This window comes from Ictidomys tridecemlineatus, chromosome 8 (genome assembly GCF_052094955.1).
Source record: "Ictidomys tridecemlineatus isolate mIctTri1 chromosome 8, mIctTri1.hap1, whole genome shotgun sequence".
Taxonomy (NCBI): domain Eukaryota; kingdom Metazoa; phylum Chordata; class Mammalia; order Rodentia; family Sciuridae; genus Ictidomys; species Ictidomys tridecemlineatus.
The window spans coordinates 57,750,563-57,778,425 of NC_135484.1; the positions used below are offsets into that span (position 1 = coordinate 57,750,563).

General features: G+C 34.8%; 1 protein-coding gene across 5 annotated transcripts in view; it reads right to left on the reverse strand.

The window, feature by feature from the left end:
- Positions 1–5,709: 5,709 nt before the first annotated feature.
- Lin28b (lin-28 RNA binding posttranscriptional regulator B) overlaps positions 5,710–27,863 on the reverse strand; it is a 127,109-nt gene continuing 104,955 nt past the window's right edge. For all 5 annotated transcript variants that reach the window (XM_040283153.2, XM_021729717.3, XM_078019553.1 and 2 more), the window contains one exon: positions 5,710–10,486. In XM_040283153.2, coding sequence (XP_040139087.2) covers positions 10,117–10,486 — 370 coding nt within the window. In that variant the 3' untranslated portion in view covers positions 5,710–10,116. The remainder of the gene's footprint in view (positions 10,487–27,863) is intronic.

Here is a 27,863-nt window from a genome sequence, read left to right on the forward strand (position 1 = left end):
CCCCCCCCCCAAAAAAAATCAGAAAGATGCTTATTTTACTGATTCTGGTATCTGGGAATAAAGAATATTCAAATCAGAATTCTAAGTGTCTTTTCCAGCTCTGAGCTTGGTTATGTGACCTGAGCAATAAATACAATCCCCCTGAGCCCAGTCATACATGCTTTTATAACCTAAGAATATTAATATCTTCCATCTTTAACTTCACAAGGTTTTAAAAGAACCAAATCTCAAAGAACCATGTATACTATAAATCACTATAAAAATGAATGCTATTAGTATATTAATCAGTGACACATAACTGAAAACATAAGGTGAAATATCTCCTAGCTAAGTTATACTTGAAAATGCCTTTCATAACTCATATCTGATTTGTCCTTGCTTCTTGGTGCACATAAACATTTAAATTCAATACACAGAACACCTGGGTGTGATAGCATTGCTACCTTAACAAGATATTGTTTCTCCTAAGATAATGGGGGCAGGGATGGACCTCTAAGAAGTCTGTGTGAGAATAATAACACCAAAGTTTTAAGTAATATAATCCCAATCAAGAAGTTTAGAAGTCTTTTATTTCTTATAGCCGGAAAATTGAAGGAGAAATTTAGGTTTAGTAATGTGATATGTGTTTAACGCAATATGGGCAATGACCGTTTAATTCTCTTATTACAATAAGACCTAGAAATACTCAGATAAGATTTTTTTTGCCCTAGAGCTGGTGGTGTAGCTTAGTGGTAAAACACTTGCCTAGCATGCTTGAGGTCCTAAATTAAATCCCAGCAGCCCACAAAAAAGTGAGAGAAACAGTGTCCTGGACATTTACCAATATTGATATTTTATCAGAATCATGAATTACACATTGAGTTCTTTTACATAAGAGCCCACAAAATCCATATAATTACACATTGTCCCAGTTAGAAATCCTCCTAGATAAGTTTATCAATCACCAAGGGTAACTGAGTGGTAAACTCACAAAGCAAGTGAAGAGCGCCCTCTAGTGGTTTAGAGCAACAACGGGAATGAATTAGTTCAATCTTATTTTTTTCTTAAACAATGTTATTATATTTTTCAATCTTTAAATCAGAATATGAAAATCTAGTTCTTCTAGTTTCTTAACGTCAGACACCCCCCTTATCCATAAGGAATTTTAAAAACTATGCTTAACTGATACACAAAATATTGTACATATTAATGGAGTACCATGTGATGTTTCAATACATGATACAATGTGTAATGTTTAAATCAGATTAAACATATCTATATAATTTTTATCTATAGTCATCCTAATATGCAATAGCACAGTGGAACTTCTTACGCCTATCTAACTGTAACTTCGTACTCATTGATCAACCTTTCCCGGTCCGCCTCAGCCCATGCCCACCCTAATAAGGAGTTTTTGTATTTCCAAAGACTAATTGTATAATGGACTACATTAGGATACACTATTTATATTGTCATATATTATTTAGGATATCTTTTACATAAGCCTCAAGGAAAATATTAGCGGGGGAAGTGTTTTCATTAAGAAATAATTCTTAACTAAAAACAAGTCAATATGGCACTTGTAAATAGAACCTCTTAATCTAAACTTTTTTAAAATTTTTTTTCTTAATTGTTGATAGACCTTTATTTTATTTATTTACATGTGGTGCTGAGAATTGAACCCAGTGTCTCACACATACCAGGTAAGTGCACTGTGGCTGAGGCTTGGCCCCAGCCACTTAATCTAAACTTGACTCACAATTTACTGTGTATTTGTTTTGTTTTAGGGTGGGGTTGGGCATTGCCTTGGGACAGTTGGAGATTGTGATGAGGTTCCAAGGTAACTTAGAGTAATTCCTGTTATCAGGCATATGAGCAGAGAACTCCTTCTCTAGAACCTCCCAGCTTTACTCATTTTTGTTTTGAGAGCTCCTCACAGTTGACTCCATTTTGATCCTGACAACTTTCACATTACATGGGAGGTGCAAATTGGGGTAGGTAAAACAAATGCAATGCTCTGTCTTCACAGGAGGACAGGATAGGGTTCTGGGTCTTCCTGTGATTCTAAACGGGCCTTACTTACATTTGTTCTTTAATAGAAAAAAAAAAGAAAAGAGACATTCATTAGAGAGCCATCTTGGATTGGATCACTGATACTTTAGTTATCAAGTTCTTCTATCATTTACATACTACAACGTCCTATCTTCCCCTAGCATAGCTTCCTGGGAGGCGAATGTGGTAAACTAGGCTTTACAAAGTCAGCAGGAGGTGCAAGTTCAATACCATTGTGTATTTTCAAATGTTTATAAAACTTCAGATTGTCCAAGCCCCTACTTTTCAATGATGGTATAGGGAATTTTGTTATTAAAACACCCAAATTTGGGCTGGGGCTGGGGCTCAGTTGTAGAGCGCTTGCCTAGCATGTGTGTGGCACTGGGTTCGATCCTTAGCATCAAAAATAAAGAAATAAAATAAAGATATTCTGTCCATCTATAACTACAAAACACCCAAATTCTTTCTCAGAACCAGTGTATACACACAAACTGATAATTTCATTGTGATCTTAAATGTCTTAAAACATAAAACAGAAACAAAAGGAAGTGATGAGAAGCCCCTTCACCCTTGACTTTCCACAAAACTAGTTTCACAGTCTGCCTCTCTTGTAGAACCTTCCGACTCACTCCACTGGTTCCATTCCTCTCTGCCTTCAATCTAGGGGATCCTTGAAATGTGAAGAACGGGTCATGAGAAGACACTATTGAGGAATGGAGCAAGTGTCATTTTAAAATCTGACATTTAAATCCACCTTCTCTATTCTTTGTTTTATTGTCACATTGACTAGTTTCAAATTCACAATGAGGAATGGGTAAAGATATCTACTTTCAAGCATAAAAGCAAAGAACAGAAGCCCAATGGGGTTTCTATTTATCATTTTAGCAAGAAAACTGTGAAGTAATTTTCTTGCAATATAATAATATTGTTAAGGAATCAGCTGTTCAATTGTAATAACATTGCATTTCTGCTATTTTATGTTATTTTCTCCGATAACTAAATAAAACAGTAAACAAAAGAGTGGGTCAATTCTTTTCATCTTGAAAAATCAACTTACCTTTTCTAGTTGCTGCATTATATTCTTTTTATTCCCATTCAAATGAATAATATAGGCCATGTTGCTATTCCCCCCACACCAAGATTCTGCTATTTACTTTCATACACATTGCACCAAAATTTTCTGTCCATCAATCTGGATACTTTCTATTGAACTGTCTTCCCATTTAGTAATCTTCTGTTGCTTCTAGCCTGTTAACCTCATCTGTTGAATTCTTATTTTCAGGCATTCTAAGTTTTAGTCCTAGAATTTGTTTCACTTCTGGAACTTCTCCTATATTTATGACATTTATTTTTAAAGTCCTTGTACAATATCTGCAGTATCTTTGTGTGGTCTGTAGGTTTTGTTTCCAGCATGCTACATATGATTGGATATGACCTTACAGATGGAAATCCATTGAGGTGCTGGATGAGAGCATGTTCTCTCTCAAGAAGGGCTAAGATTGCTTTTGCAATTAGACAGCTGCTAGTGTCCAGCTAGCCACCTTGGTTCCAGTAAATGTTAGTTTTAGGCTCTGTTAGGATTTTGCTTTTTCCAGGTATGCGACCCTCAGTTCTGGGGCCTGACCTTTATTCCTGCTTGAGCCCTCCCTCTTGTAGGATAACACAAAAAAACTCAGGATGTTGCCTAGATGCATCTTAGTTGCCGAGGAACCCTGTGCTGAGGAAATCAGTCCTTTAGCTTCCCAGACAGGGGTGGGATTCAGGTGAGATAAGGAAGGTGTCTAAGGCAAGGCACCACCATGAAAATGAGCACTTGTACTCCTGAGGGGCCTCTGGCCTCACCCTAGTCCTTGATGCTGCTCTCTGCTACTGTTTCCTGTGGAGTTTTAGGATTCATTGTCTTGAAATGACCCCATGTGTTGGGGGGGGGGCTGCCTTCTCTGTACACTCTCCTCTTTTGAATTTGTCCTTTAAATTTCTAGCTTTTTGTCAGTTTTCTCTGCTCAGTAAGACTGCCACATTTACATTCCCTCCCCTTCACCCCTCAGGGAGCTGTCAAGTGTTCTTAGGGAAAAGATGGGGGTGAAGGTGTGCTGGTCCCAATGCTTGCCGTTTTTTAAGGTTCAGAGCCCTTCATGTTCCTGGCTACACTGGTTACCCTCCAACACCAACAATGGGTACTTATGCTTTTGTCTAAACAAATTAGTCTCTTTTACTGATTGCTGGCATATGCAATAGACCAGACTTTGGTTCTGGTCTTTTGGGGATGCTGTTTCAAACCAGGCCATCCTTTGGCCTCAACCAAATGTGCATTTATTGTTTCTGAATAATTTTTATTAATATGACAAAATGTTGTTTGTTTGTTTGGTGCCGGGGATCGAACCCAAGGCCTTGTGTATGCAAGGCAAGCACTCTACCAACTGAGCTATATCCTCAGCCCTGATATGACAAAACATCGTATTATAAATGTTAAGGAAAAAGCTAAGCTCCAAACCATATATAATGTAACCTAACTTTAAAAATCATCCTCATCTGTACATGTATACACACCTGTTTATCTGGCCAGATGAAAAATAAAATGTTAAGTTATTTCTAGGTAACAGAACTATGTGTTATTTCTACTTTTAAAGGGTTTCCATGTTTTAAAAGGATCAATTAAAATATTACTAGCTACTTTCAGGTGATAGGATTGTGTTTTTTAAAAGGTTTTCCATATTCTCTAAAGGTACAATACTACTTTTTATTTTTGGATACCGGGGATTGAACCCAAGATTTCTTAACCACTGAGCCACATCCCCAACCCTTTTTAGTTTCTATTTTGAGACAGGGGCTCAATTAAGTTGCTTAGGGCCTCGCTAAATTGCTGATGCTGCCTCTGAACTTTGAATCCTTCTGCCAGTTGCTGGGATTATAGCTGTGAACCACCATGCCAGGCAAACACTTTCTTTTTTAACAAAAAGTTTTTATAACAAAATGTTCTTCACATCCAAAGTGAATCATATATCATTGAACAAGAATGTGAATGTGGATATATTCGATATACTTAAAGATGGCCAAGAAAAAAGTAGGAGTCCTAGTAGACTGCCAAAAAAATAAAGTGAATTATTCATGTGTAGAGTGATGGGAAGTTAAAATAATCATGGGATTGCCCAGTTTATAGAGCTCAACAGTTTTATCAAATTGTACAATGATGCATAAATTGCTGGGTCCACTTACATTCACATTTTAGATTTTTGATACTGATATATCCAGGATTTGATTGTTCCTTTCAACACCATCATAATTATCAGGAAACCCTGTTAAGAAAATTCTAAAATAATTTCTCCAAAAGGCTTTATAATTTTTTATGTCAGGCCACTCTTTCTGACCAAAGTATGACTTGATTCACAAACTTTCACAATCCCTGTTGGAAAACACAAGATAATTCCTAATGATGGCAGGACCCACTTTTCTTGTTTTGTATTTTTGTAAATAAATTTCACGATAATAAATAACCACCACTATCTGAGAATGTTAAAAACTTAACTTATGGTGACACTGGTGTAGGTACTGACTAAGGTGCTGACTAAATGGTGTAGGTACTGACTAAATTTTTCAAATTTAGCAAACCCAACTCTCTCTCTCTCACACTCATACACACACAAACACACACACAAACAAAATCTCCAAAACCAATCATAAATGCCAACGTTATATGTTTTATTTTTAATCAAGTAATTTTAAGCCTCAAAATATCCATAATTGAAAGAATAAGACATGAAGCATGAAGTGAGAATATAAACCCATGTCTACAGAAAGACAAATAGCGCTTCAGTCCACCGAGGTGACTGACCATGCGAGAAGTGCCATTCCAAACATTGACTCCATTTTTGTCCTTTAGAAACAGTTCAAGTGTTTTTCTTCTTCACTTGTAAACAACATGAGTCAAAATGGACAATGAGGTGATCTAAATACTACGCAGGATTACTTCAAAACACTAGATAAAACACCGTATTAAAGACATATAGAAATCAGGGTCCACTTTGGTCTCTAGTATGGTTAGAGTTGTTAATACCAAAAAAGCAACACACACTAATTAAAGCCAGCTTGGTAGTGGGTGCCAGTGGCTGACAGATGTAGGCGATTCAAGAGGTAGTCAACAACATTATGTTCAAGCTGGTAACTCTCACAAGGGTTAAGCCACAGATGTATTAAATATAATACTTTCTCACGGTACAGTACTTTACCATAACTTTGCAGCTTTGTTCCAAACATAAAATTAACAAGGAATCATAGGTCAACCTTCCACTCTAAGTGAACAACTAGGAATCAGATCACACAATCACCACATCTTAAAGAGGTTGTTGACAGTTATGCGAGACAGAATTCGAAGCTTTCAACAAGTGTTCTTTCCTAAAACAAATCTCATTAAGACATCTAGAAAATTAAAGTCAGTGCGGCTGTACTTGTACATACTTTCCCAATTTTTATAACCGTGGGAAACACACATATATATTTTATGATAAACATTTCTTAGAGAAAACAGATAAATTAATTTAAGTTAACTTTAAGACTTAATGAGATTTCCCATGGCCTGTATAACTCATCATACAGTGAACGTTAGAATCTATTAACACTTATGGGCTTCTATTCACAAACTAAATACAACCAGCAGTAACTTGGGACTGCGCTGGTGCAAAATAAGACTGAGCCAGAATTCAAGGAAAAAAATATTGGCAATAAAAAATATCCTATATTTGGAGGTGGGCTGATGTTAATAACATGTTGCTGGTATATTTTTACATTGCACACTAAACTTCCAAGTTAAAAGCAGGTGAAAATCTTTCTAAGAATCTTTCCATTTTAAAAATACATCCCAAGACTAGAAATGCAAGTATAAAAATGTTTCCACTATAATCTGCCATGTAGCAAATATGTAGCTTACAGGCTAAGAGACTGGTAGTGCATCTTCTTTAGGAATTACATTTGTGTTGACACGAGGGTGAGGTCAAGGGACAGCTTAATTCACAGACCCTCTTCCCTCAGTAGCTAGGAATGCATTGCACTTTTGAGTTCACTCCTTGGCAAGCCAGTGCTAGTTAGTTAAGCCTCGGGAGCTGCAATATGCTTTGGTGCAGGGCAGCAGAGATATGTAAATGAAGGAGATTGGCATCTTTTATAACTGTTTGCCCAGCACGAGCTCCCTCATCCTCAAATTCCTGCTACCCCTTCTTGCCCCCCACCTCTGGGCAAAGCAGCTATTTCCAAGATTGCTTCTGTGTTCTGTTTTGCTTAAGTAGAAGAGTGCCCATAATTCTTTAAACTAAATACAAGATAACTTCAAGGAAATACTTGGAGCCTTAGCTGACTAAAACAAGATGCTTCATTATTCACAAGAGTTTGTGAAAAACACACAGTTGTGATTTGCTATCTATAATATAGATAAAAAAGATTCTGTACCAGAGTTGTCAGCCACATGAAGCTGGAGCAGCATAAAGGTGTGCTATGTATCAACTATGAGGTAGCTGTGTGCTGTAAACACAGTATTTAACCCATGCAAATGAACCATGTGCTCACATCAGCGATCTTCACATCTGGAAGGAGTTGAGGGATTTTCACATGAAATAAAAACAGAAGAACTGATATCTGCTATTCAGGATTTTGATCTCAGTCAAACTTGGAGGTAGTTGCTAATATCAAGTACACATACTCACACAAAGTTCTGTTATTTGGCTTGTTTTGAGTAAGCAGGACTGTAGACTACACTGTAAAGAAACAACAACATTATATGATATGTTCCCTGAGCAAAGTTCTTTGTCCTGAGTATGTTATGCAATAGTGGCAATTTTCTCATATAAAAAATAAATCCCAACTCTTAACCATAAGATAGGTTTGGTATGTGCTTTTAGTAGTTCAGTCTGGTCAGATGCTGGAACAGATTTTAAATTGCACCTATATGGTCCACAGTTCTCAAGTGTTTCTGTTTTCATTTTATACCATGATCTCAGCTCTGAACTTTTATATGTAAACAGGAATGTCCAATGTTCAAGTCCATAATTTCCTATGTCTATAAAGTCAAGGAACTTTGGTTTGAAATTTCAAAGTGACGTATTTTGCATTTTACTGTTAACCTGCTTGTTATACCTGCTAAAACTTAAGCAATGCCACTTTGATTTGTCTACATAATTTAAATAAGCTTGAAATCCTCACATAAGGCAAGGAAGTACTTCTCTACAGCTATATCACATTCAATATCGTCAAAGGTAAGCTTTGCATCACAGCACACTGATATTTCAATATATACCATGGAGATTCTCAAACACTGTCATAAAATTCAAGCTGAGCTGTAAAGCACTGGCAGGCCAGTCTGAGGCATTTTCTTCTGGTGGCTTGCTGAAACAGCAGCGACTATACCAATATCCCACGACAGCACATGTGGGAGAGGGAGCAGGAACTGTTCAGCAGAACATATCACATTTGAGTCATTCTAATTTCTTTCTGATTATCTGAGCTTATGCCAACAGGCCCATACAAAACTATATTTATTGCCAATATTAAGCATATAATTAACTGATACCTTCTTAGAGATGTTTCAGAAATTTGCCTACAACATCTAGAACCAGGATGACTCCAAAATAACTTTGTTCATGACTGAAACATTAAGGGACCAGTACTACAACTGGTCCCTAGCCAGTTTGTTACTATAACTGAGAACCAATCCCAGAAGATTCTCATCCTCAGTATCTGTTTATCCTGAATTCACCATATGGGTTACTTCAGCCTAAGCACCGAAGGTAACTTCCATCAGATCAATGTTACTGTATGAGATACTTATAGCTACGTGGTTGGAGAGGTTTTTCCCTCTGCCCCAGGCTTGTCACTCTAGTTGCCTGCCACCAAACATAACACTTTTTAGCATCATTCACAGGTCATACCTATTGGGCAACTGTGAACATCTGCTGAATTTTCATTCTCAACCCCAGTATTTTATTCATTTCCATGCTGCTTTTTTTGTTTGTTTCAGAAACGAGTTAGAGAACTCTCCACGGGAAATAAAATCAGCCACCAAAATATACACCAAATGATTGGAGTTTTCCTCTAAGGTCTTCAGTAGTTAAAAAAAAAAAAAGGAGGGCTCCCTACTCTACGTGATGGTCAGAAGATCGACTTGGTCAAGGGAAGCTGCTATTGCCACAATCCTTTAAAAACTTCAGAACATGTAAAAGATAACAATGATTTGATATCAAAATACCATTGAAAATAATCAAGTCACTACATTTATACATCACCCTCCCCTTCATTTCTCTTAATAGGCATGTGATTTATAATCAAAACATAGAATTAAAAACATTGAAATATCGGCACAGAAATTACACATTCATTGTCTTTTCTGGAGTTATGTAGCCCAGAATCAAAAATGCTTATGGCAGTTAGAGGCATACGGAGTTAAGGTACTACCTTCAAACAGGAGAGAATGAGAAAAAAAAAAAAAAAAACTCCATAGATATATTTAAGAAAAAAAAAGGCAATCTCAAACTTGAGAGAAAATGGATATCTTAAAAACCTTTAGTACCATATGACTGGCAGCTCTGAGATCTGAAGTATCCTTTGGTTCACCCAAAAGGTAACAGTCATGGTTTTATTTTTATGTAATATAAAAGAAGTGGTACTTAAAAGAACTCCAGGGGTTGTTTTTGAAACCATCTTAAATGCTTCACGTGGATTTTCAATTCTTGGAGATGTCCAATTATGTGAGGGAGGGTGTGTGCTTACAGCTACATACACACATATATAAAGATAACCCCTCTTTATATGTATGTCTACATTCCTGTGTAAAATCTTCATACAAACACACACAGATTCAGGCTCTCTCCCTCTCACACATGTACATACTGATACACAGTATCTCATTCTCTGAATTATATAAAACATGACACCCTGCTCAAATGCAATTTACTTAGAGTGATTTGTCTGTTTAAAAAAATTCACAGTTCCTCAACAGTAGTTAAAATCCCAGGTCAGCTGCTGTCTGTGAAATACTGTTCCCCTGTACTTGCATGAGGTAGACTTCCCAACTGGGTAGAGAACATGATACGTTAAGAAGTATTATGTCTTTTTCCTTTTCTGAACTGAAGGCCCCTTCTTGTTTTGCTCTTCTGGTGCTGCAGAAGCCTTTGCAGAGGAAGCTTCTTGGGGTGACCTGCCTGACCGTTCTGAGATCTCTGACCTAGCCTCCTGAGGAAATGGTGGGGATGTGCAGCCGTGCCCACCTCCCACTTCTCGCGGGGAGGTCGAAGCGCATGGCTGGGATTCTGCTTCCTGTCTTCCCTGAGAACTGGCAGGCAGCTGTGCAACAGTTTTATGTGGGCAGTTTGCCACCATGTGCATGATGCTCTGACAGTAATGGCACTTCTTTGGCTGAGGAGGTAGACTACATTCCTTAGCATGATGATCAAGGCCACCACAGTTGTAGCATCTGCAAGCAAGAATGAAGAAAACATCTTAGATGTAGGTAGTATGCTTTGTTAAAAATTTAAAGTAAAAATTTGATAAGCAATGCAATTATGTAAAATAATCATTTACTCAGGAATGTAGACATTAGCTTTAAAATACCAAAATACACAAACTGTCTATGAGATCGGCTTATTTTAATGTACCTTCTTAAAAGTAATGTTATTTATACCGTTATGTTATATTGGTTGCTTCAAGGACATCAGCACCAAAACATTCTGGCAACTTTAAAAAATTAATTTTGTTAAACATAACAATCAATGAAAAGCATAAGTACTAAAACATGAAAGAATACTCATTGCCATTTACAGATGACTTGTTTAAATTTAACAGGGTATCATATTTTATTTTTGTGGTACTGGGTATTGAACCTAGGGACCCTCTACCACTGAGCTATATCCCCAGCCTTTTTTATTTTGTGACAGGGTCTCATTAAATTGCCCAGGCTAGCCTTGAACTTGCAATCCTCCTGTTCAACATCCCAAGTGTCTAGTATCACAGGTGCGCATCACCACAACAGGTCCATCAGGTTATTTTTAGAGAACAGGTTAGTCCACTAGAGGGCAGTCAATATTCAACAAAATAGCCAGGTAGCTTTGAAAACAACAGTATAAAAATACAGCTGTTTGCTGTGATGTGAAATAGCAATTTGCTCAGCAAATGGGAAAATATGGACCAAATTAAATTTTATGAATTTAACACCTCTTTGGGTGTTAATTATTTTTACTGTGGAAGCCAGCAGAACTAAAGCTTTTCCTTTGTACAAAATTAAGTAGTACACTGAAATTTGATATATAAATAAAATATCAAGTCAGAAAATCTGGCAATTTACCAACTAATTTTATAGCAACACCAGGATAATACTATAAAACAAACATTCTAAATACTTAGGTCAGATTAAATAAAGTATTGCACTAGTTTAGTGACCAGAAAAGTTTACTTTCTTTTCCCTGTGGAAATTAGTTTTCCTTAGGGTGAATTTTTCTACATTAGAATAAAGAGTAATCCATAATATTTGAATGTACACAGGAGAGACAAGGTTTTGTAGTAGATGTTTGAAAATTTAAGTTAGTTTCTAACTTAAATTTAAATTTAATTTAGCTGAGCAAGGAAATTATTTGGAAGCTATCTCGGCTCAATTTCAATACATGTTTTTCTTTTAAGTTGAGATATTAAAAACAACAAAAGAAGTGGAGAAATAAAGGAAAATTTATATTTACAAAGGTTAATCTGAATATTGCAGATAGAATTTATTTAGTGATTTGTTTTCAAGTAAAATGTTTTAAAAGCTTTCTAGTTTAAATTTATTTTCTAAATACATTTATGATTCCACAATTCTCATTACAAAGCACAAATAACAGGTTACGATGTTAAAAAAAAAAAACACAGATAAATATGTAGTAACTGTGAGAATTACTGTAAGACCATAGGAACAACAAAAGTTAACTGTAACTAATTATATTTGTACATGTGTGAGGCAGTATCCAGCTCAACAACTTACACTACCTTATATGTCAAAGACAAACTCCTAACCTAATAAGCAGTATATGTAGAATATTTAATATTTTATCTTCTGGGATCCCTTTCACAGGTGAATTTTCTCAATTGGCAAAAACAATGGCAACTATTGTCTTCTTTCTAGTTATCAATATTAACCTTACAGATTGTAGAATAATGGATTCACAAGACAGGCTTTTATGCTGTGCAGTGTTAATTTGTTAACTTACTATTTATCCTTGTGGTGACTTTTCCATAGGTTAAAAAATGCATATAATTACTTATATCATGTATATTATCTTTGCAACATTAAGGTGATTGATTATACTATATTTATGTATTATCCTAGTTTTTTTTAAAATTTAAGTTTAGGGTTTTTTTTTTTTTACTTAAGTTAGATATATATATACATATATTCAACACAGGATCATACTTACAAAAATTAAAGAGAAAACCAAAAAAATCATGTGTTTTGATTATTTATTGTATTAACTCATAAGTTAACAAAAAAACATTACAGTACAGATTCAATACTGTTTCAACCATATGCTCTAAGAGATGGTGTCAAATTAAAGAATAAAAATTACTGACAAATGCTTGAAATCCACACAGAATAACATTCTCAAAATGGCATCTTTGAAATGTGACCCCATTACGTATGATAATGTTTTCCCATATAGTTCTCTTCTATAATGGGTAAGTGAATACTACATTAAATTTGCCCATCTGTAAAGTATCTTTCTTTTGAATTAAGTCCACTTGCTGAGGATAACATCCAGTTAGGAGCTCATTTTCAGAGAGAGAAAAACAGGGCAGAGGGCTCAGTAAAGAGATGGCTCTCCTGCTGACATGTCGATTTCATGTCACTGTGGCATGCACCGTGGTCTTTGACTAGGGAACTATTCTGCCCACTTTCACAAATGGCATCTTTGATTACACTCTATGCATTTAGTACCTTTGGGTTGTAAGAGTTGTTTATAAGGATACTACATAATTTTGGTTTTCATGAATTCTGATCTGCATAGTTAATTCACCCCCTTGGCTTTTCAGATACATGCTATCATATGGCCAGGCTTTGCCTTCCACATTGAAAAGATTTGCATTCAGTGTATATGTGCTTGGTTTTAGAAGGGGGAGGAGTAGTATTTATTCTCCTTTTCTATTTAATCATTCAGTGTCAATCATTCTTACTAAGAGTGCAGATCACATCCCATTAAGAAATCCCTTCCTTCCCAAGGGACTAACACCAAAATGGAAATGTCCAGCTACCTTTCAGCTCATAAATGATACCATTACCACAAACTCCACCAAGCTATATGTGGTTCTGGTCCCTTTTGTTCACACTCCACACTTCTCCAAATCAGCTTGTTTTTTATTAGTTTGTATGAATTTTACATTGTGATGTAAGTATAAAAATGGCAAGTGTGGCCACATTCAGCTACATGCTTAAGAAATATAAGGGTATAGTGTCACAATCAAAGACTACACAAAGAAAACTACAAACATATTTTGTTATATATATGCATAGCCCCACATAAAAAATAAAATACTTTGCTTGCCTATTACAAGTGAAACCCTGGGATGGATCCCCAGCACAGAAAAAAAAAATTAAAATAATAGACAAATAAAATTATACGTTAAGTATTTTATAAAATGCTGAACCAATGATACAAAGTATGTTTTCTTACCTATTAAACCTAAAGATGAAACAAAAATATTCTATTTAATCTTAGAATGGTTAAGTTATTCATAAAATTATAAATACTTCTAACAACCTAACACATTCTCTAAGTATTATTTATTTTAAAAACTCTAAAGAGTAAAACAAAAATTGAAGTCATTTTAAAAGACTATCAAAGTAAGATTAAAATTTTTAACTGAAAGGAGAACTGCCTATCACCAGATAGAGCACCTAAGATGGCCAAGTAAATAGGAACCAATCTTTTAGGCTTTTATAAATCAAGACTACAAGACTGTATCAGAAAATAGGTTAATAAAAATATCCAAATTTCCTAAGCCTTCATTTTTAAAAGGAAAACTGTGCTCAGTAATAAGAATTTAGGTCTGCTATGACCCTTGGAAAATCTCAAATTTTGAGGTCCAAACAAAGAAATACATAAATTATATTTTCAAATGATATCACAGCAATAATGTTCAGAACTAAGCTCAACTGAGGATCACTATAAGTATACAAAGACTTTCAAGTGATACTTCAAATGTCTTAAATTAAAGGCTTCATCAAATGTAGGTTTCCCTTGATCCCAAAAGTGATCACAACAACAAAAATTAGGGAGAGAAATGATATTACAGAGAGAGAGAGCTAGCCAACCAGATGTAGCTATCTAAAAGTGTAAGTTACGTGCTTCTCCATTGACTAAGAATTTATATGGAAATTCAAATCTAAGAGGGCCAGACATTAAGGACAAAGATACAATGATCTGCAAGCTTCTCAACAGAAAGGAAATGTTGGGAGAATAATAAGTAAAGCAGTATTAGGGACAAAGAATAGAGCAGAAAAAGTGATAGTTTTAGGCAGGAAAAGGTATAAGCCAGGAATAGATAAAAATCCCTGGAAAAGAAAGATGAGAAAAAGCATTGGTAAAGTTTCCAAATGGGATGCCAGAGGGGCTTAAGAAAAGTCAGATTGTACAGAATTTCAGAACCCAAATTGTAAAGATAAACCATATTTAATATAGGTTTCAAGTGAAATCCAGAAAGGAGGGGTTGGGAATATATCTTAGCATGCATGAGGCCCTTAATTCAACTCTCAGCAGCAAAAAAAAAAAAGAAAAAAAAAAAAGAGAGAGAGAGAGAGAGAGAGAGAGAGAAAACCCCTCACACAAAAACCAAATAACCCCCAAACAAACCAAAAACAAAACCCAGAAATGATACTGATAACATTCCTCAATTTTATATTTTTGATTCTAATAAATCTGAATACTTGTTTCTAATCAGTAAGTGTCAATTAGCCCAGAACATGGGAATGCTGGACCCCAGCCTGGTGGTGTTGGAGGTAGGTGGGTAGAAATATTATCAGAGAATTCAAGAAATATTATCAGAGAATTCAAGAGAGCCAAAAGGAAAAGACCCAGAACATAGCTTTTGATAGAACAATGTGCCCACCCTATGCCTTCTGAGAGTATGCCTCCTGAGAGCATTTTGTCCTGATAGCTTTTATTCAATCTAAATTATATATGTTTGCGTATGGCTTATTCTTTCCATAGGCTCTACCCCAAAATACCCAGAAGAGAGTTAAGAAACTGTTGAATCACAGAACTAGAGATGTCCTTCAACAATACTCACGTTTCTCTATCAAAAAGAAACATGTGCTTTATAGAGTTTGCTTCTTTTATTTCATTCTTCTTAAACCAAACTTCTAAGACTGTAAGCCAGACTATATAACATTTAATAAAGTTAATTTAAAAAATATTCTTCCTAAGTACAATAGGTAAGAACATTGAATTTTCAAAAATACCAGTGGCAATATGTTCTTTTAAGAAGTTTCCTAAAGAATATATGAAAAAATATGCATTTAACCCCAGACAAGTTTTCCTTAGTATCTTTTGAAAGCTAAAAGTCAGTATCACCCTCCTCTATTACTTTAATTAATGCTTAAAAAATCTATATACATTTTGTTAACAAAATTAAAATGACAAAAATAATATAATTCAATTAATTTAGCACTATGTACTAAAGGTTTTCAATGTTACATAATTTAATCTTCCTCCAAACCCTGTGAAATAGGTACCACAATATCTATACTTTATTGGTGAAGAAATGAAGAAACTCAAAGAATTTACCTAGTGAAAGGAAATTTTAATTGAAAATAGTATGTTTCACTTCCGTTGTTTTTTTTTTTTAAAGGGGGGATACTGAGGATTAAACCCAGAGATACTTACCCACTAAGCTACATACCCAGCCCTTTCATTTTTTTAAGACAGGGTCTTACCAAGTTGCTGAGGTTGAACCTTGAACCTCCTGCCTCAGCCTCCAGAATCACTGGGATTATGGGTATGCACCACTGTTCCCAGCCACTTCCATTTTTATTATACCACAGTGTTATAACCAATTATATGGATGCCATTTTATTATATATAAATATATGTCTAAAAAAATAAAATTCTGAAAGGACTCAAAAAGTTAAACACCAACAAAACAAATAACCCAATCAATAAATGGGTCAAGGACCTGAACAGACACTTATATATACAATCAATCAACAAATATATGAAAAAATGTTCAGCATCACTAGCAATTAGAGAAGTGCAAATCAAAACCACTCTAAGATTTCATCTCACTCCAGTTAGAATAGCAGCTATTAAGAACACAAACAACAATAAGTTGGCAAGGATGTGGGGAAAAAGGCACATTCATATACTGCTGGTGGGACTGCAAATCGGTGCAGCCAACATAGAAAGCAGTATGGAGATTTCTTGGAAAACTAGGAATGGAACCACCATTTGACCCAGCTATCTCTCTCCTTGGTCTATACCCAAAGGACTTAAAAGTAGCATACTACAGGGACACAGCCACATCAAGGTTTATAACAGCACAATTCATAATAGCTAAACTATGGAACCAACCTAGATGCCCTTCAATAGATGAATAGATTAAAAAAATGTGGCATATATACACAATGAAATATTACTCAGCAACAAAAAAGAATAAAATCCTGGCATTTGCAGGTAAATGGATGGAGTTAGAGAAGATAATGCTAAGTGAAGTTAGCCAATCCCAAATAACCAAATGCTGAATGTCTTCTTTGATATAAAGAGGCTGATTCCTAGTGGGACAGGGAGAGGAAGTATGGGAGGAATAGAGAAACTCTAGATAGGGCAGAGGGGTGGGAGGGGAGGGGAGGGGTATGGGGTTAGAAATGATGGTGGAATGTGTTGATCATTATTATGCAAAGTACATGTATGAAGACACAAATTGGTGTGAATATACTGTGTATACAACCAAAATATGGAAAAATTGTGCTCTATATGTGTAATAAGAATTGTAATGCATTCTGCTGTCATATATAAATAATAAAAAAATACCAGCATACACTCCTATGTGTGTGTGTGTGTGTGTGTGTGTATGATTTGAAGTAGATTTTTCTTGAGATTTGGGTTACTATTTTGTCACTACACTGGAGAGGTCGGCCAGTTCCTCTCTTGAGCTTTCTATAAAATGAAAGGCTGGGAATAGATTAGTTTAGATGTTTTTCACTGCCAAAGCCAGGTTTTATTTCTATCCCTCCTATATTTCACACAATGAAAATTTTTGTTTTAAATATTGGCAAATATTTTTTTTTCATTCTCTTTAATCATATTTTTCAGACTATAAATGGGAACCTTAGGTTGATAGGCCATAATCTGTGTTACCAAACTGACTCAATAAAATTCAAGTCAAAAGAGAGAAGCTGGGCTTGGGTTGTGGCTCAGCGGTAGAGTGCTAGCCTAGCGCTTGTGAGGCTCTGGATTTGATCCTCAGCACCACATAAAAATAAATAAATAAAATAAAGGTATTGTGTCCAACTACACCTAAAAAAATAAATATTTTTAAAAAGGAGAAAAAGAGAAGCCTGACATTTCAGTTAGCCCATAAAATCATACCATAATGTGAATGAAATATTTGGCCTTGAGATACCCCCATCAGATTCCACTGGTTGCAGTGAGTGTAAGTTGACTCTCTCAGAGAATAATTTGATAGCATATTTCAAAATACTGATACACATACCTTCTAATCTGGCAACTTTAATTCTAGGAATCTGTCCTCCTGGAATATTCACCAACAAGCACAATATTGTGGGTACTAAGATATGAACTAGAGCACTATCCATATTAGTAAAAAGTTAGAAAAGGAAAATGACAACAACAACCAAACCCAGGTGGTTTGGCTGCAAAGTCCATGCTCTTTACCATTAAGCTATAAATATGTAAAACTGAAAAATAAGTTCAAGCCTGCACACACCAAGAAACACTAAGCAGATACTAAAAGGAATGAAGTAAAATAATTTTTAAAAATTGAGATTTTGGGCTGGGGTTGTGGCTCAGCAGTAGAGCGCTCGCCTAGCATGTGCGAGGCCCTGAGTTTGATCCTCAACAACACATAAAAAATAAATAAATAAACAAACAAAAATGTATTGTGTCTAACCAAAAAATAAATAAATAAATTGAGATCTTTGTGTAAGATCTCCAAGAAAAACTTAAGTTAAAAAAACACAGGATAATACATAAATATAGTATAATCACCTTAATGTTGCAAAGATAATATACATGATATACGTAATTATATCCATTTTTTTAACCTATGAAAAAGTCACCACAAGGATAAATAGTAAGTTAACAAATTAACACTGGTTACATCTGGGGAGGAAAACAGTTGTATGAAGGGGCATTTCCCATGAATTTTTATAGTTCCTTTTTTTAAATTACAAGAAAGAATTAATATATTATTTGTGTAATTAAAAAAGAAAAAAGAAGGACCGGGGTTGTGGCTCAGTGGTAGAGCGCTTGCCTAGCATGTGTGAGGCACTGGGTTTGATCTCTGGCACCACATAAAAATAAACAAAATAAAATAAAGGTATTGTGTCCATCTACAAATAAAAAATATTTAAAAAAAGAGAAAAGAAAAAAGCAATTATATGATTCCATTTCCATCTTGCAATTTAATCTTCACTGTTATTGTTAGTCACATGAATCACCTAGGAAGCTTTTAAAAATACTAATGCCTGGGTCCTACTGCAGACCTACCTCTCAAACAGAATCTTGTAGAGGGAAGCTCCAGCTGTTAGTATTTTTTAAAAAGCTCCTCAGTGGACAGTGGCAGGCAGCTACTTGAGAACTGCAACCCACAATGCAAGGGCAATCTTACCATGGGATCACTCTATAATCCTCACTATTGTAAGCAATATGGCTCAAAACAAAAAACTGTTTTCAACGAGTCACTGATGCCTCAGAAAGGAAAAGGGGAAGAGACGATAGGAGAGGAGAAAGGGAGGGAGTGAAGTGTGTATCTTATTTCCTTTCTGGGAACCAAAAACAACTCCCTGTAATTGCTGGTTATGACAGTTACAACCTTGCAACATTACTGATCCCTGCTTATTTTGGAAGGAAAACACTACCCAAACCTACTAAGTTTAAATTCAGAAGTGGTTCTCTGTTTTGAGGCTATTTACATTATTATTAGTTCATATGAGGAATAGGTTCAATGTGTATTCTCATTGTCATTAAAATGGATAAAAACTTAACAGTTCCTTGAATCAACTGCTACCTTCCCTAAACTTCATCATCATTACTGACCAACAATTGATTTCCCATAATAACTCTTTCAGTTCCCATTTTCAGTTATTTTTGATATGTCTCTTACTAAAACAATATTGACAAGCATATATGTATTTGTTTGGTATGATATGCTCTTGCAAATGTTTCTCCTGATTGGTTAAATTCTGTTGGCTTTCAAAGAGAAAATTATGTACTTTCTTATGGATATTAATCTGATAATTAAAAAAGAAAATAATAACAATAAATACTTATTAACAATAAATGTTTAGAATCAAACCCAGGTGGACTGGTTTCAGAGTCCATGCTCTTTACCACTAAGCTATAAAGATGTAAAACTAAAAAATAAGTTAAAGCCTGAACATATCAAAATATGGGTATAAATAAATCTATACTCATAAGAAATCAGTAGGTAAATATGTATATATGGTATATAAATAACAAGATCTCTGCTTTTTATAAAAAATTATTAGCCATTATTTTTTTTTACAAAGTTAGTATTTAAACTATATATTTCCTAAAAGAGTATCATTAACAGGAAAACTACTGCTCACTCTGTTTTCAATATTTAAAAAGCCCAAGATAATGCTTCCTAGTGAATAATAAGCAAAAGGTGTTTGGATGGGTCTGCATTACCTTATTCTGTGGTGGCATGGAACCAAAGTGAATTCAAAAATTAAAACTGTTGGCATTGGAAATGAATTCTGTATGTCTTGCCTAAAGCTTAGTTTTTAGACCAACTAAACTGATTTGGAGTTTGTATTGATTTAAAAAGGTGTTTTTTTAATTGCCCACTGCTATGCTAACCTCTTTTGTTGTTTGGTTATATGATAAGAAACTCTCTACAGACCTTGCCTATTAGTGAATTGATTCAAGTGCTTATCATATGCATTCAATCATTTTCATAAAATTAAATGAAAAAGAAAAAAAGATTAGATACATTATGTGCATAATTTTGCATGAGATGCCAGTGAAAGGTATGTAAATGGTCATCGGGTAATAAGGTTTATGGACCTCACCTCTTCTGATGTCTTCTTCTGATTGCCTTTGGGGTTGTCTTCAGTTAATTAGCTTTTGGGCTCCATGATTAATGACATGTCTTATAATACCAGTTAAAAATGTACCACAGTATCTTGGAAACCAGCTAAAACACACAATAGCTCTTTTTGTAGACCTTTCATTTTATAGAAATAACATGATAAGATGGAAAATATGAGGTAAAGATATATAACATTCAGATGGCAGTGCAGGTCACCGAGAAGTAGGGATGGACATGCAACTGAATTAGAAGAGGCCACAGGGGGTGAAAGAAATCATCAGGGCTTAGGGCACTTTAATCATGGGAAATTACAAACCAGATTTTTGTATTTCATTCCATTATATTTAAAAGTACTTGGTAGATTTTGCTGCAATCCCATGAAATAATAATCATTTGTTGAGCATCTTCTATTCTGTACCATTGACTTAAAAAGGTACATAATGATGAATTCTAAATCATAAGTTAAATATTTATTTGAAATTAAAATGTGATATCTCCTTTAGGTGACAAACAACATCCAAAGTTGAAAGAGGAGGGGGAGGGGGAGGGCTGAGGAGAAGGAGAGGATATACTCTATAGAAGGCTGTTGCTATTAATCAAATATAAGGAAAAGATAACAATTAATTCATCTCCAAATGGTTAAAATTAGATGCTTGCTTAGATATAAGAAACAGATTATAATATGCAATATTAAAACGTCTGCTTATTTATCTATTACAGCAGCCTGGCTAAAAACTTAAAACCCCAGAACCACTTATTTTCCACCAGACCATTCCAAATTCACCTCCAGCAAAGGTATGCCAGTGTAGTGACATGTGATCGGCTCGGCCTAACGAATTATAATTCTGCTAGTGCTCTGTGTCAATTTTTTGTTTCTTGTGGTACTGAGGATCAAATACAGGGCCTTGTACATGCTAGGCATCCTTTACCACTCAGAGGCATCCCCAGTTCTTTGTATGATTTTTTATTAATGCTTTTTTTCTTGCTCATCACATGACTTCTTCTAGGCTTTGGTTCTGTAAACCAGCATTATTTTTTATCTGTGACATTATTTTACAAATCATTCTAAAGTCATATATACATACTGAAGATTTTAGTGCATTGAAAAAACTTTATTAAATATAATCTGACTGGAGCACAAGAAATTTTAAAAAGAATTTTATCATGATTACTTAATAAGTAAAGCAATAATCTGTTACCTAGAGAAGTGAATGTAAACATCCAAATAAAAAGAATTTAAATGCCACAATAAAAATAGCTTTAAAATATTTTAGCATATAAAAAATAAAGACTTCAATATAACATAGTGACCAGCTTTTATTTTTTATATAACACACACAAACACACACACACACACACACACACATCTGTTAAAGCAGAAGGGAGACAGCATGATAAATTCAAAAGAAAAGAAAGACACAGAAGCTAACAATCAGTTTTGGTGGCATGACTAATGGTACAGATGAGGGTTAGATAAAAGTTTCAGTTTATACTGGTTGTTTGCAAGCCACAGGCAATGAAGAAGCTAGATTAAAAGATGTTATCCTAGGTTCAGTCAAGGGAACCTAGGTTGCTGGGTTATTTAAAGCTGTGGCATTACCATGATTGAGTTACCTTTAATACAAGTAATGGTGACGGTATCTGGGTTTTTATGAAGATGATGTCAAAACACCTCCCTACTGCTATATTACTAAATTGCTAGCACTGGACTAGTACTTTATTATTGAATTTCTAAGAAATATTCACAAACATCCCATTTTGACAATGTTTATATGAACAGCATTAAAAAATATTAATAGACGACCAGTGTCTTAGAGCACATTGCCTGGTGAGATCATTCCAAAATGTGCCTCCAAGGGCAAAGGGCAAAAGAAAGCTGTGCCAAACCATCTCCTGCCTTGATAGCTATGCAGGAATTGGAAGGAGTTTAAAGTATTTTGCTGAAATCACCAAGGAAAGGCTTCTAATGATTAATCCAGTTTGATCTCCCATTCCAGCAGCAGCTACGGTTTAGGAAAATGATGAGATATAGATGAGAAGTAAATAACCCCTGCCCATTTCTAATCTAGTCAAACTGGTCTTCTTGTGACTAGCTTTACCAAAAATCAGCAGTTCTTAAATTGTTCACCACGTAGGTAGTTAGGTGTAAATTGAACAATTTTACCATGTCCAGATAATCTCTGTAACTGCGATATTTTTCTCCTCTTGTGTAGGTCAGTTCTGGAAAATGAGATTTTGAAGACAAAATCATGGAAGGTATTCTTGACCTCATAGCTACTTCACCTTTCTTCTCCTTATCGCTTAGACTGTCCTTAATGTTAAAAAGCTTTATATGTGTCTAAAGCTTGATGGTCAAGCTTCATAAAAACCCAGATAACTGCAGATCTCTGTTACTGATCCCTTGTTTTCCTCCTTTTCTTTTCTTTTTTTGGTGCCCGGGACTGAACCCTATGATGCTTAACCACTGAGCCATATCCCTAGCTCTTTTTATATTTACTATTTTGAGACAGGGTCTCAGTTGCTAAGGCTGCCTCAGCCTCCTAAACTGATGAGATTACAGGTGTATACCCCTGAGCCCAGCCCTACTTAACATCTTAAGGCTGTGCCTCTGTGAACACATGGCCACTGAGCTAAGGATGGAGGTAAAAACAGAAGATAAGTATGAGCAGGGCATTTAAGTCCTTGAATGGACTCACATTTCTAATACTTTTAATGTTTGCTAATCACAGGGCTTGATTATATACATTCCAAACTTATTTGTACATATTGTACAAGCCAAAGTTAAAGTGGCTTTTTAATGAGGATAATTCTGTAAGTCTTTGAATGATAAGTTTTCAAATCCTTCGGTTACCCTCTGGCTTTGGCTGGTAGAAGTTTACATGAAGAACTTGACACTTATTTTCTTAGTGGGACAAGAGAAACAAAGCTACTACATACTTTTTCCTAAAAAAACAAAACAAAACTCGAATAATACCCTAACAGGTGTGGTAAAAGGAAGTAAACTTGTTCAAACAATACTTAATTATTATGCTCTAAAATTATGCTTATTTCAGAAAACTAACAAATATTTTAAAATATAATAGCTGCATATGGTACGATGCTACTTATTTATGACGATGAATGCAAAGTTCTCTTCAATTGCTTTGTCTAGATCCAGAGCATACACTTCTGGATTATCTGGCTCTATCAGGGCTATGTTATAGTTCTTCACATGACTGCTAACTGACAGCAATGCCAAGTTATTCTCTGTAGAGAGAAATAGTCTATCCTGACAGAGATTCAACTGATTTCCCTACCCTACTGCAGAAGAAGTTAGTTTTGCCTCCACATGCACATTCATTTCAATACTCCTATTCTTTAGTCCTTTGAACTAGTTATAACATCTGTCTGGTTGTATCCTTTAATTGTATTCAAATAAAATCTTTTAACATTTTATTCATTTATATCTGTATAAGAGTCATTAAGTTATCTTTTTTGAAAATTACTCTTTAACATAATAAACATGCACTAGAGAGGTCACATTAGATACAGAAGTTATCATGGGCATAGTCATTGTTCTTTTCAGCACACAGATCTAGAAAGGAGATGAGTTAAATGCACAACTAACTAAAATTCAAGGTTATTAAACTAAATTTAGTTTTTGTGTTTCTTTCTACAGTAATTTTATTTATCCTATATGTTGAAGCATTTTCCTATTTCACCACTCTGGGAATCATTTCCAAATACACTAAAAAGACATTAAAGTAACAGAAATATGATTGTTATAAAAATACTTCTTACATTTAATAAGACATAATAAAATATTATATAAGAATATGATTAAAGTAATAAGGAGGAAATTAAAATAAGATAAAGATATAATCGGGCTGGGGATGTGGCTCAAGCGGTAGCGCGCTCGTCTGGCATGCGTGCGGCCTGGGTTTGATCCTCAGCACCACATACAAAGAAAGATGTTGTGTCCGCCGAAAACTAAAAAATAAATATTAAAAAAAAATTCTCTCTCTCTCTCTCTCTCTCTCTCTCTCTCTCTCTCTCTCTCTCTCTCCCTCCCCCTCTATCACTCTCTCTTAAAAAAAAAAGATATAATCACTAGATAGACAATAAGATAGTGAAACAAATCACCTCTATCTTTCCTTCCTTCAATTTTCTTATTGCATTTCTCAAGGTACCGCCTGATCTTTCAAGAATGTGTAGAGGACATTGTGAGACAGCATTTTTAGTCTTTTCTCTTTTTAACCTTTCACTGAATACAGTTGAGAATTCAGAATCTTTCATTTTCTGTTCATAAAGGCAGAGAACTGACAGAGGTAGTTTCATAACTGTTAGATAAACAAGAGCACAAACAGAAAAGTAGCTGCACTCCAGACATTAATATGATGACAAAATTAGTTGTGTAAGCAAAATCTCAGATTATGAGACTTCATATAAGGTAATATCTTCTATACATTCTCTCAAGTTCAAGAGTAAATGAGTGAACAATATATTTCTAAGGACAAAAAGGAAATTTGCTATCTAGGTGATCATTCTACAGTGACAATGTTATTATGCACCATTTCTGAACAAAAATTTTGCTAAAAGGATGTATAACAGTATTCTTTCACCTTTTAAAAGGCATGTACTGGGAAAATCACTTAAGATGGTTCAGAGTTTCACAATTAGTGAAGACACTGAAAGGTTGCACAGAAATTAAAACCACCATTGAAATGATCATTCTAATCAGTGTCAAAAATACAATATGTTTTGAAATTACAGGCTAAGGAGAATGATTACCTTCTCTTCATCAAAATTATGAGCCATAAAAATTTTCAACAGTATTCCACTTTGGAAGTGCAAGTGAAAGAAGAACCAGAGTAGTAATGAGCTGGTACTTATTAGAAATATATTTGAAATATAGGTATTTATAACACAAGTATGTTCCAGAATCATCTATGTGCAGTTACCTGCATTCAAAGAATAGTGCCCATTTTTTATACATATGACAGAAAAATATGGAATAAAAATTTGGATTTGTTACACGTAAATTCTTATTAACTTCCGGGTTTTTAAAACCATCCTTAATTTGTAAATTATTTGTAATATTATTTTAAAAGAGTCCAGTGGACATGATAATAAATGATGATGACTACTCTTCCAGGCATATTTATGGCTAATAAAATGTAGACTTTGACAGTTGCTGTAATAAAGAATGTTAAATTTTTTCAAAGGAAGAGGTCATCATCATGATCATTGGAACAACAGGTCCGGCGGCTATGCAAAGGAGTTGGCCTGGCTATAGTAAGGATGTTAAAAGCTATGAAAAAAGAGTAAGGTCTATATAGATGCAAAAATAGAAAAATAAACATGCAAGATGAGCAAGTGGCAAGATTAATTAGACACAAGTAGAAAACTGGAAGGCATGTTTAGAAAAGTAAGTTGGCTGGTTTGGAAAAGAAAATAGAAACCTGATGACAATATTACATATGTTTTAGAATTTAATATTTTAAAATATTTCACCTTAAAATTGGGGGGAAATGAGTTTCAAAGTTTGTTCATATGCACTGTTCATGACCACAAACCTACTAATGGGGACTCCAGAATTTTAGCATGTAATTCAGATGATCCATGATAAAAATCACTAATCTTACTCTCTGGATTTGCTGATCCTTAAATTCACCCTCTTGGAATCTGTTTTTAAAGATAAATGTAACTCCTACTTAGTCCACATGGCTGCTGCTGGTCTCAAGTGAGATAAATATGTTATAGTGCTTTGTAAACTATAAAGCTCTACACATAAATGCTAGGTGAAATTTCTTCTTCTACTCTGGGGTATTTATATTTCTGAACCATCTCTACCACACTATCGGTAAGATAATTTATGGTAGAACTGAGTCCACATGAGTAAGAATATCAAGCAAGAAAGAAAATAAATAAAACAAAATGCTTAAACATTTTTCCCTTTAAAAAAAGCAGTAAAGAAGCCAGGTACAGTGGTGCATGGCTATAATCCCACAGCTCAAGAGGCCGAGACAAGGGGATTCGAATTCAAAGCCAGCCTCAGCAATTTAGCAAGGCCCTGAAGCAATTCAATGAGACTCTGTCTCTAATAAAATATAAAAGAGCACTAGGGATGTGACTCAGTGGTTAAGTGTCCCTGGGTTCAACCCCCCAGTACAAAAAAAAAAAAAAAAAAAAAAGACAGTATAGAAAGCAAACCAAATGACCTAATAGTGTGCTATAATGTCTATGGAAACTATAATTAATTTATTTTCCATTCCTTATCTACTTATCTTTACTGTTCTTTTAAAGGGAAAAAATCCTAAGTTTTAGTTATTGCTATAATGATTATTCAAGTAAGTAATAATGGAAGAACAAAAGTTAACTGTACCTTGATGGGCATCTCTGGAGACTGCTAGTCTGAACCCTGAAGAGATGCATAAAAAATTTGGGAGACATCATTGAACAAATGGTACATAAAGCCATGTGAAGTGGAAGAGAAATTCGGGCAATGCTTTTAGAAATATTACTATTTAAAAAGTAAGAGCAATAGTAGGAATGTAACAAAAGAGGTATTTCCTTAACTAAAATCTAAAATATACTTTTATATTTGAAAAGGTGGCTGCTATTGGAGAGACCAAACAAGATGAGATGTTAAAACAGGTTGATGAATTTAAAGCAGGAGGCAGTAAGGGGCATCAGGTACAACATAAAATGAATACAAAAGGACTAAGGAATGAAAGTGGGACCACACTGGTAGCATTAAATTTAACTTCCTCAAAGTTAGACAACCATTTTTAGGAATTTGATCTTCCACAGGCAGCAATTTTCTCTTAGAGTAGAGAAGATGATCTTTAAAAAGCTGTAACATATCTGCAAATCAAGAGTCCAAGAGAAAAACAGAGAACAAACATGAACAGGCAATTCAGAGAAAGAGAAATGACACAAACACTTAAAAAATACACACAGCAGCAAAAACACAAGTTGATATAAAACAATTAAAAAAAAATCAGGGGTTGGGGCTGGGGCTGGCACTCGCCTACCATGTGTGAGGTGCTGGGTTCGATCCTCAGCACCATATAGAAATAAATAAATAAAATAAAGATATTTTAAAAAATCAATGAAGTACACATTCTTTAAAGCAACATATTCTGAACAACTATACCACTGAAAACAATAAAAAAAAATGCTGGAAAATATTTTTTAAAACATCTTTTGGAATACTTTGTTGATGAGGTAGGAAAGTTAAGTCATGCTTATAAGTCAAAAATGAAATGAAAATTAGGATGGTAAGAGGAGCAGTGAAATAGATGTGCACTCTGGAAAAATCTGCAGAGTAGTGGAAACAACGTATGTTTTCCCTTGTGAAGTGGGTGATGCAGCAGAGGAACCAGGAAACAAAGTTTAGATCCTGCCTGAAATTAGGAATGTAATGGGAGTTCTTGCCCAATAGAGCTGGAATGCCTTAAACTTATGTTGCAATGAAAAGATGAATGAAAACGGAAGTTGCCCCAAGAAAGGAGATGGAAAGAAAACTTTCCTGATTCAATTTGGTGCTAGGATTC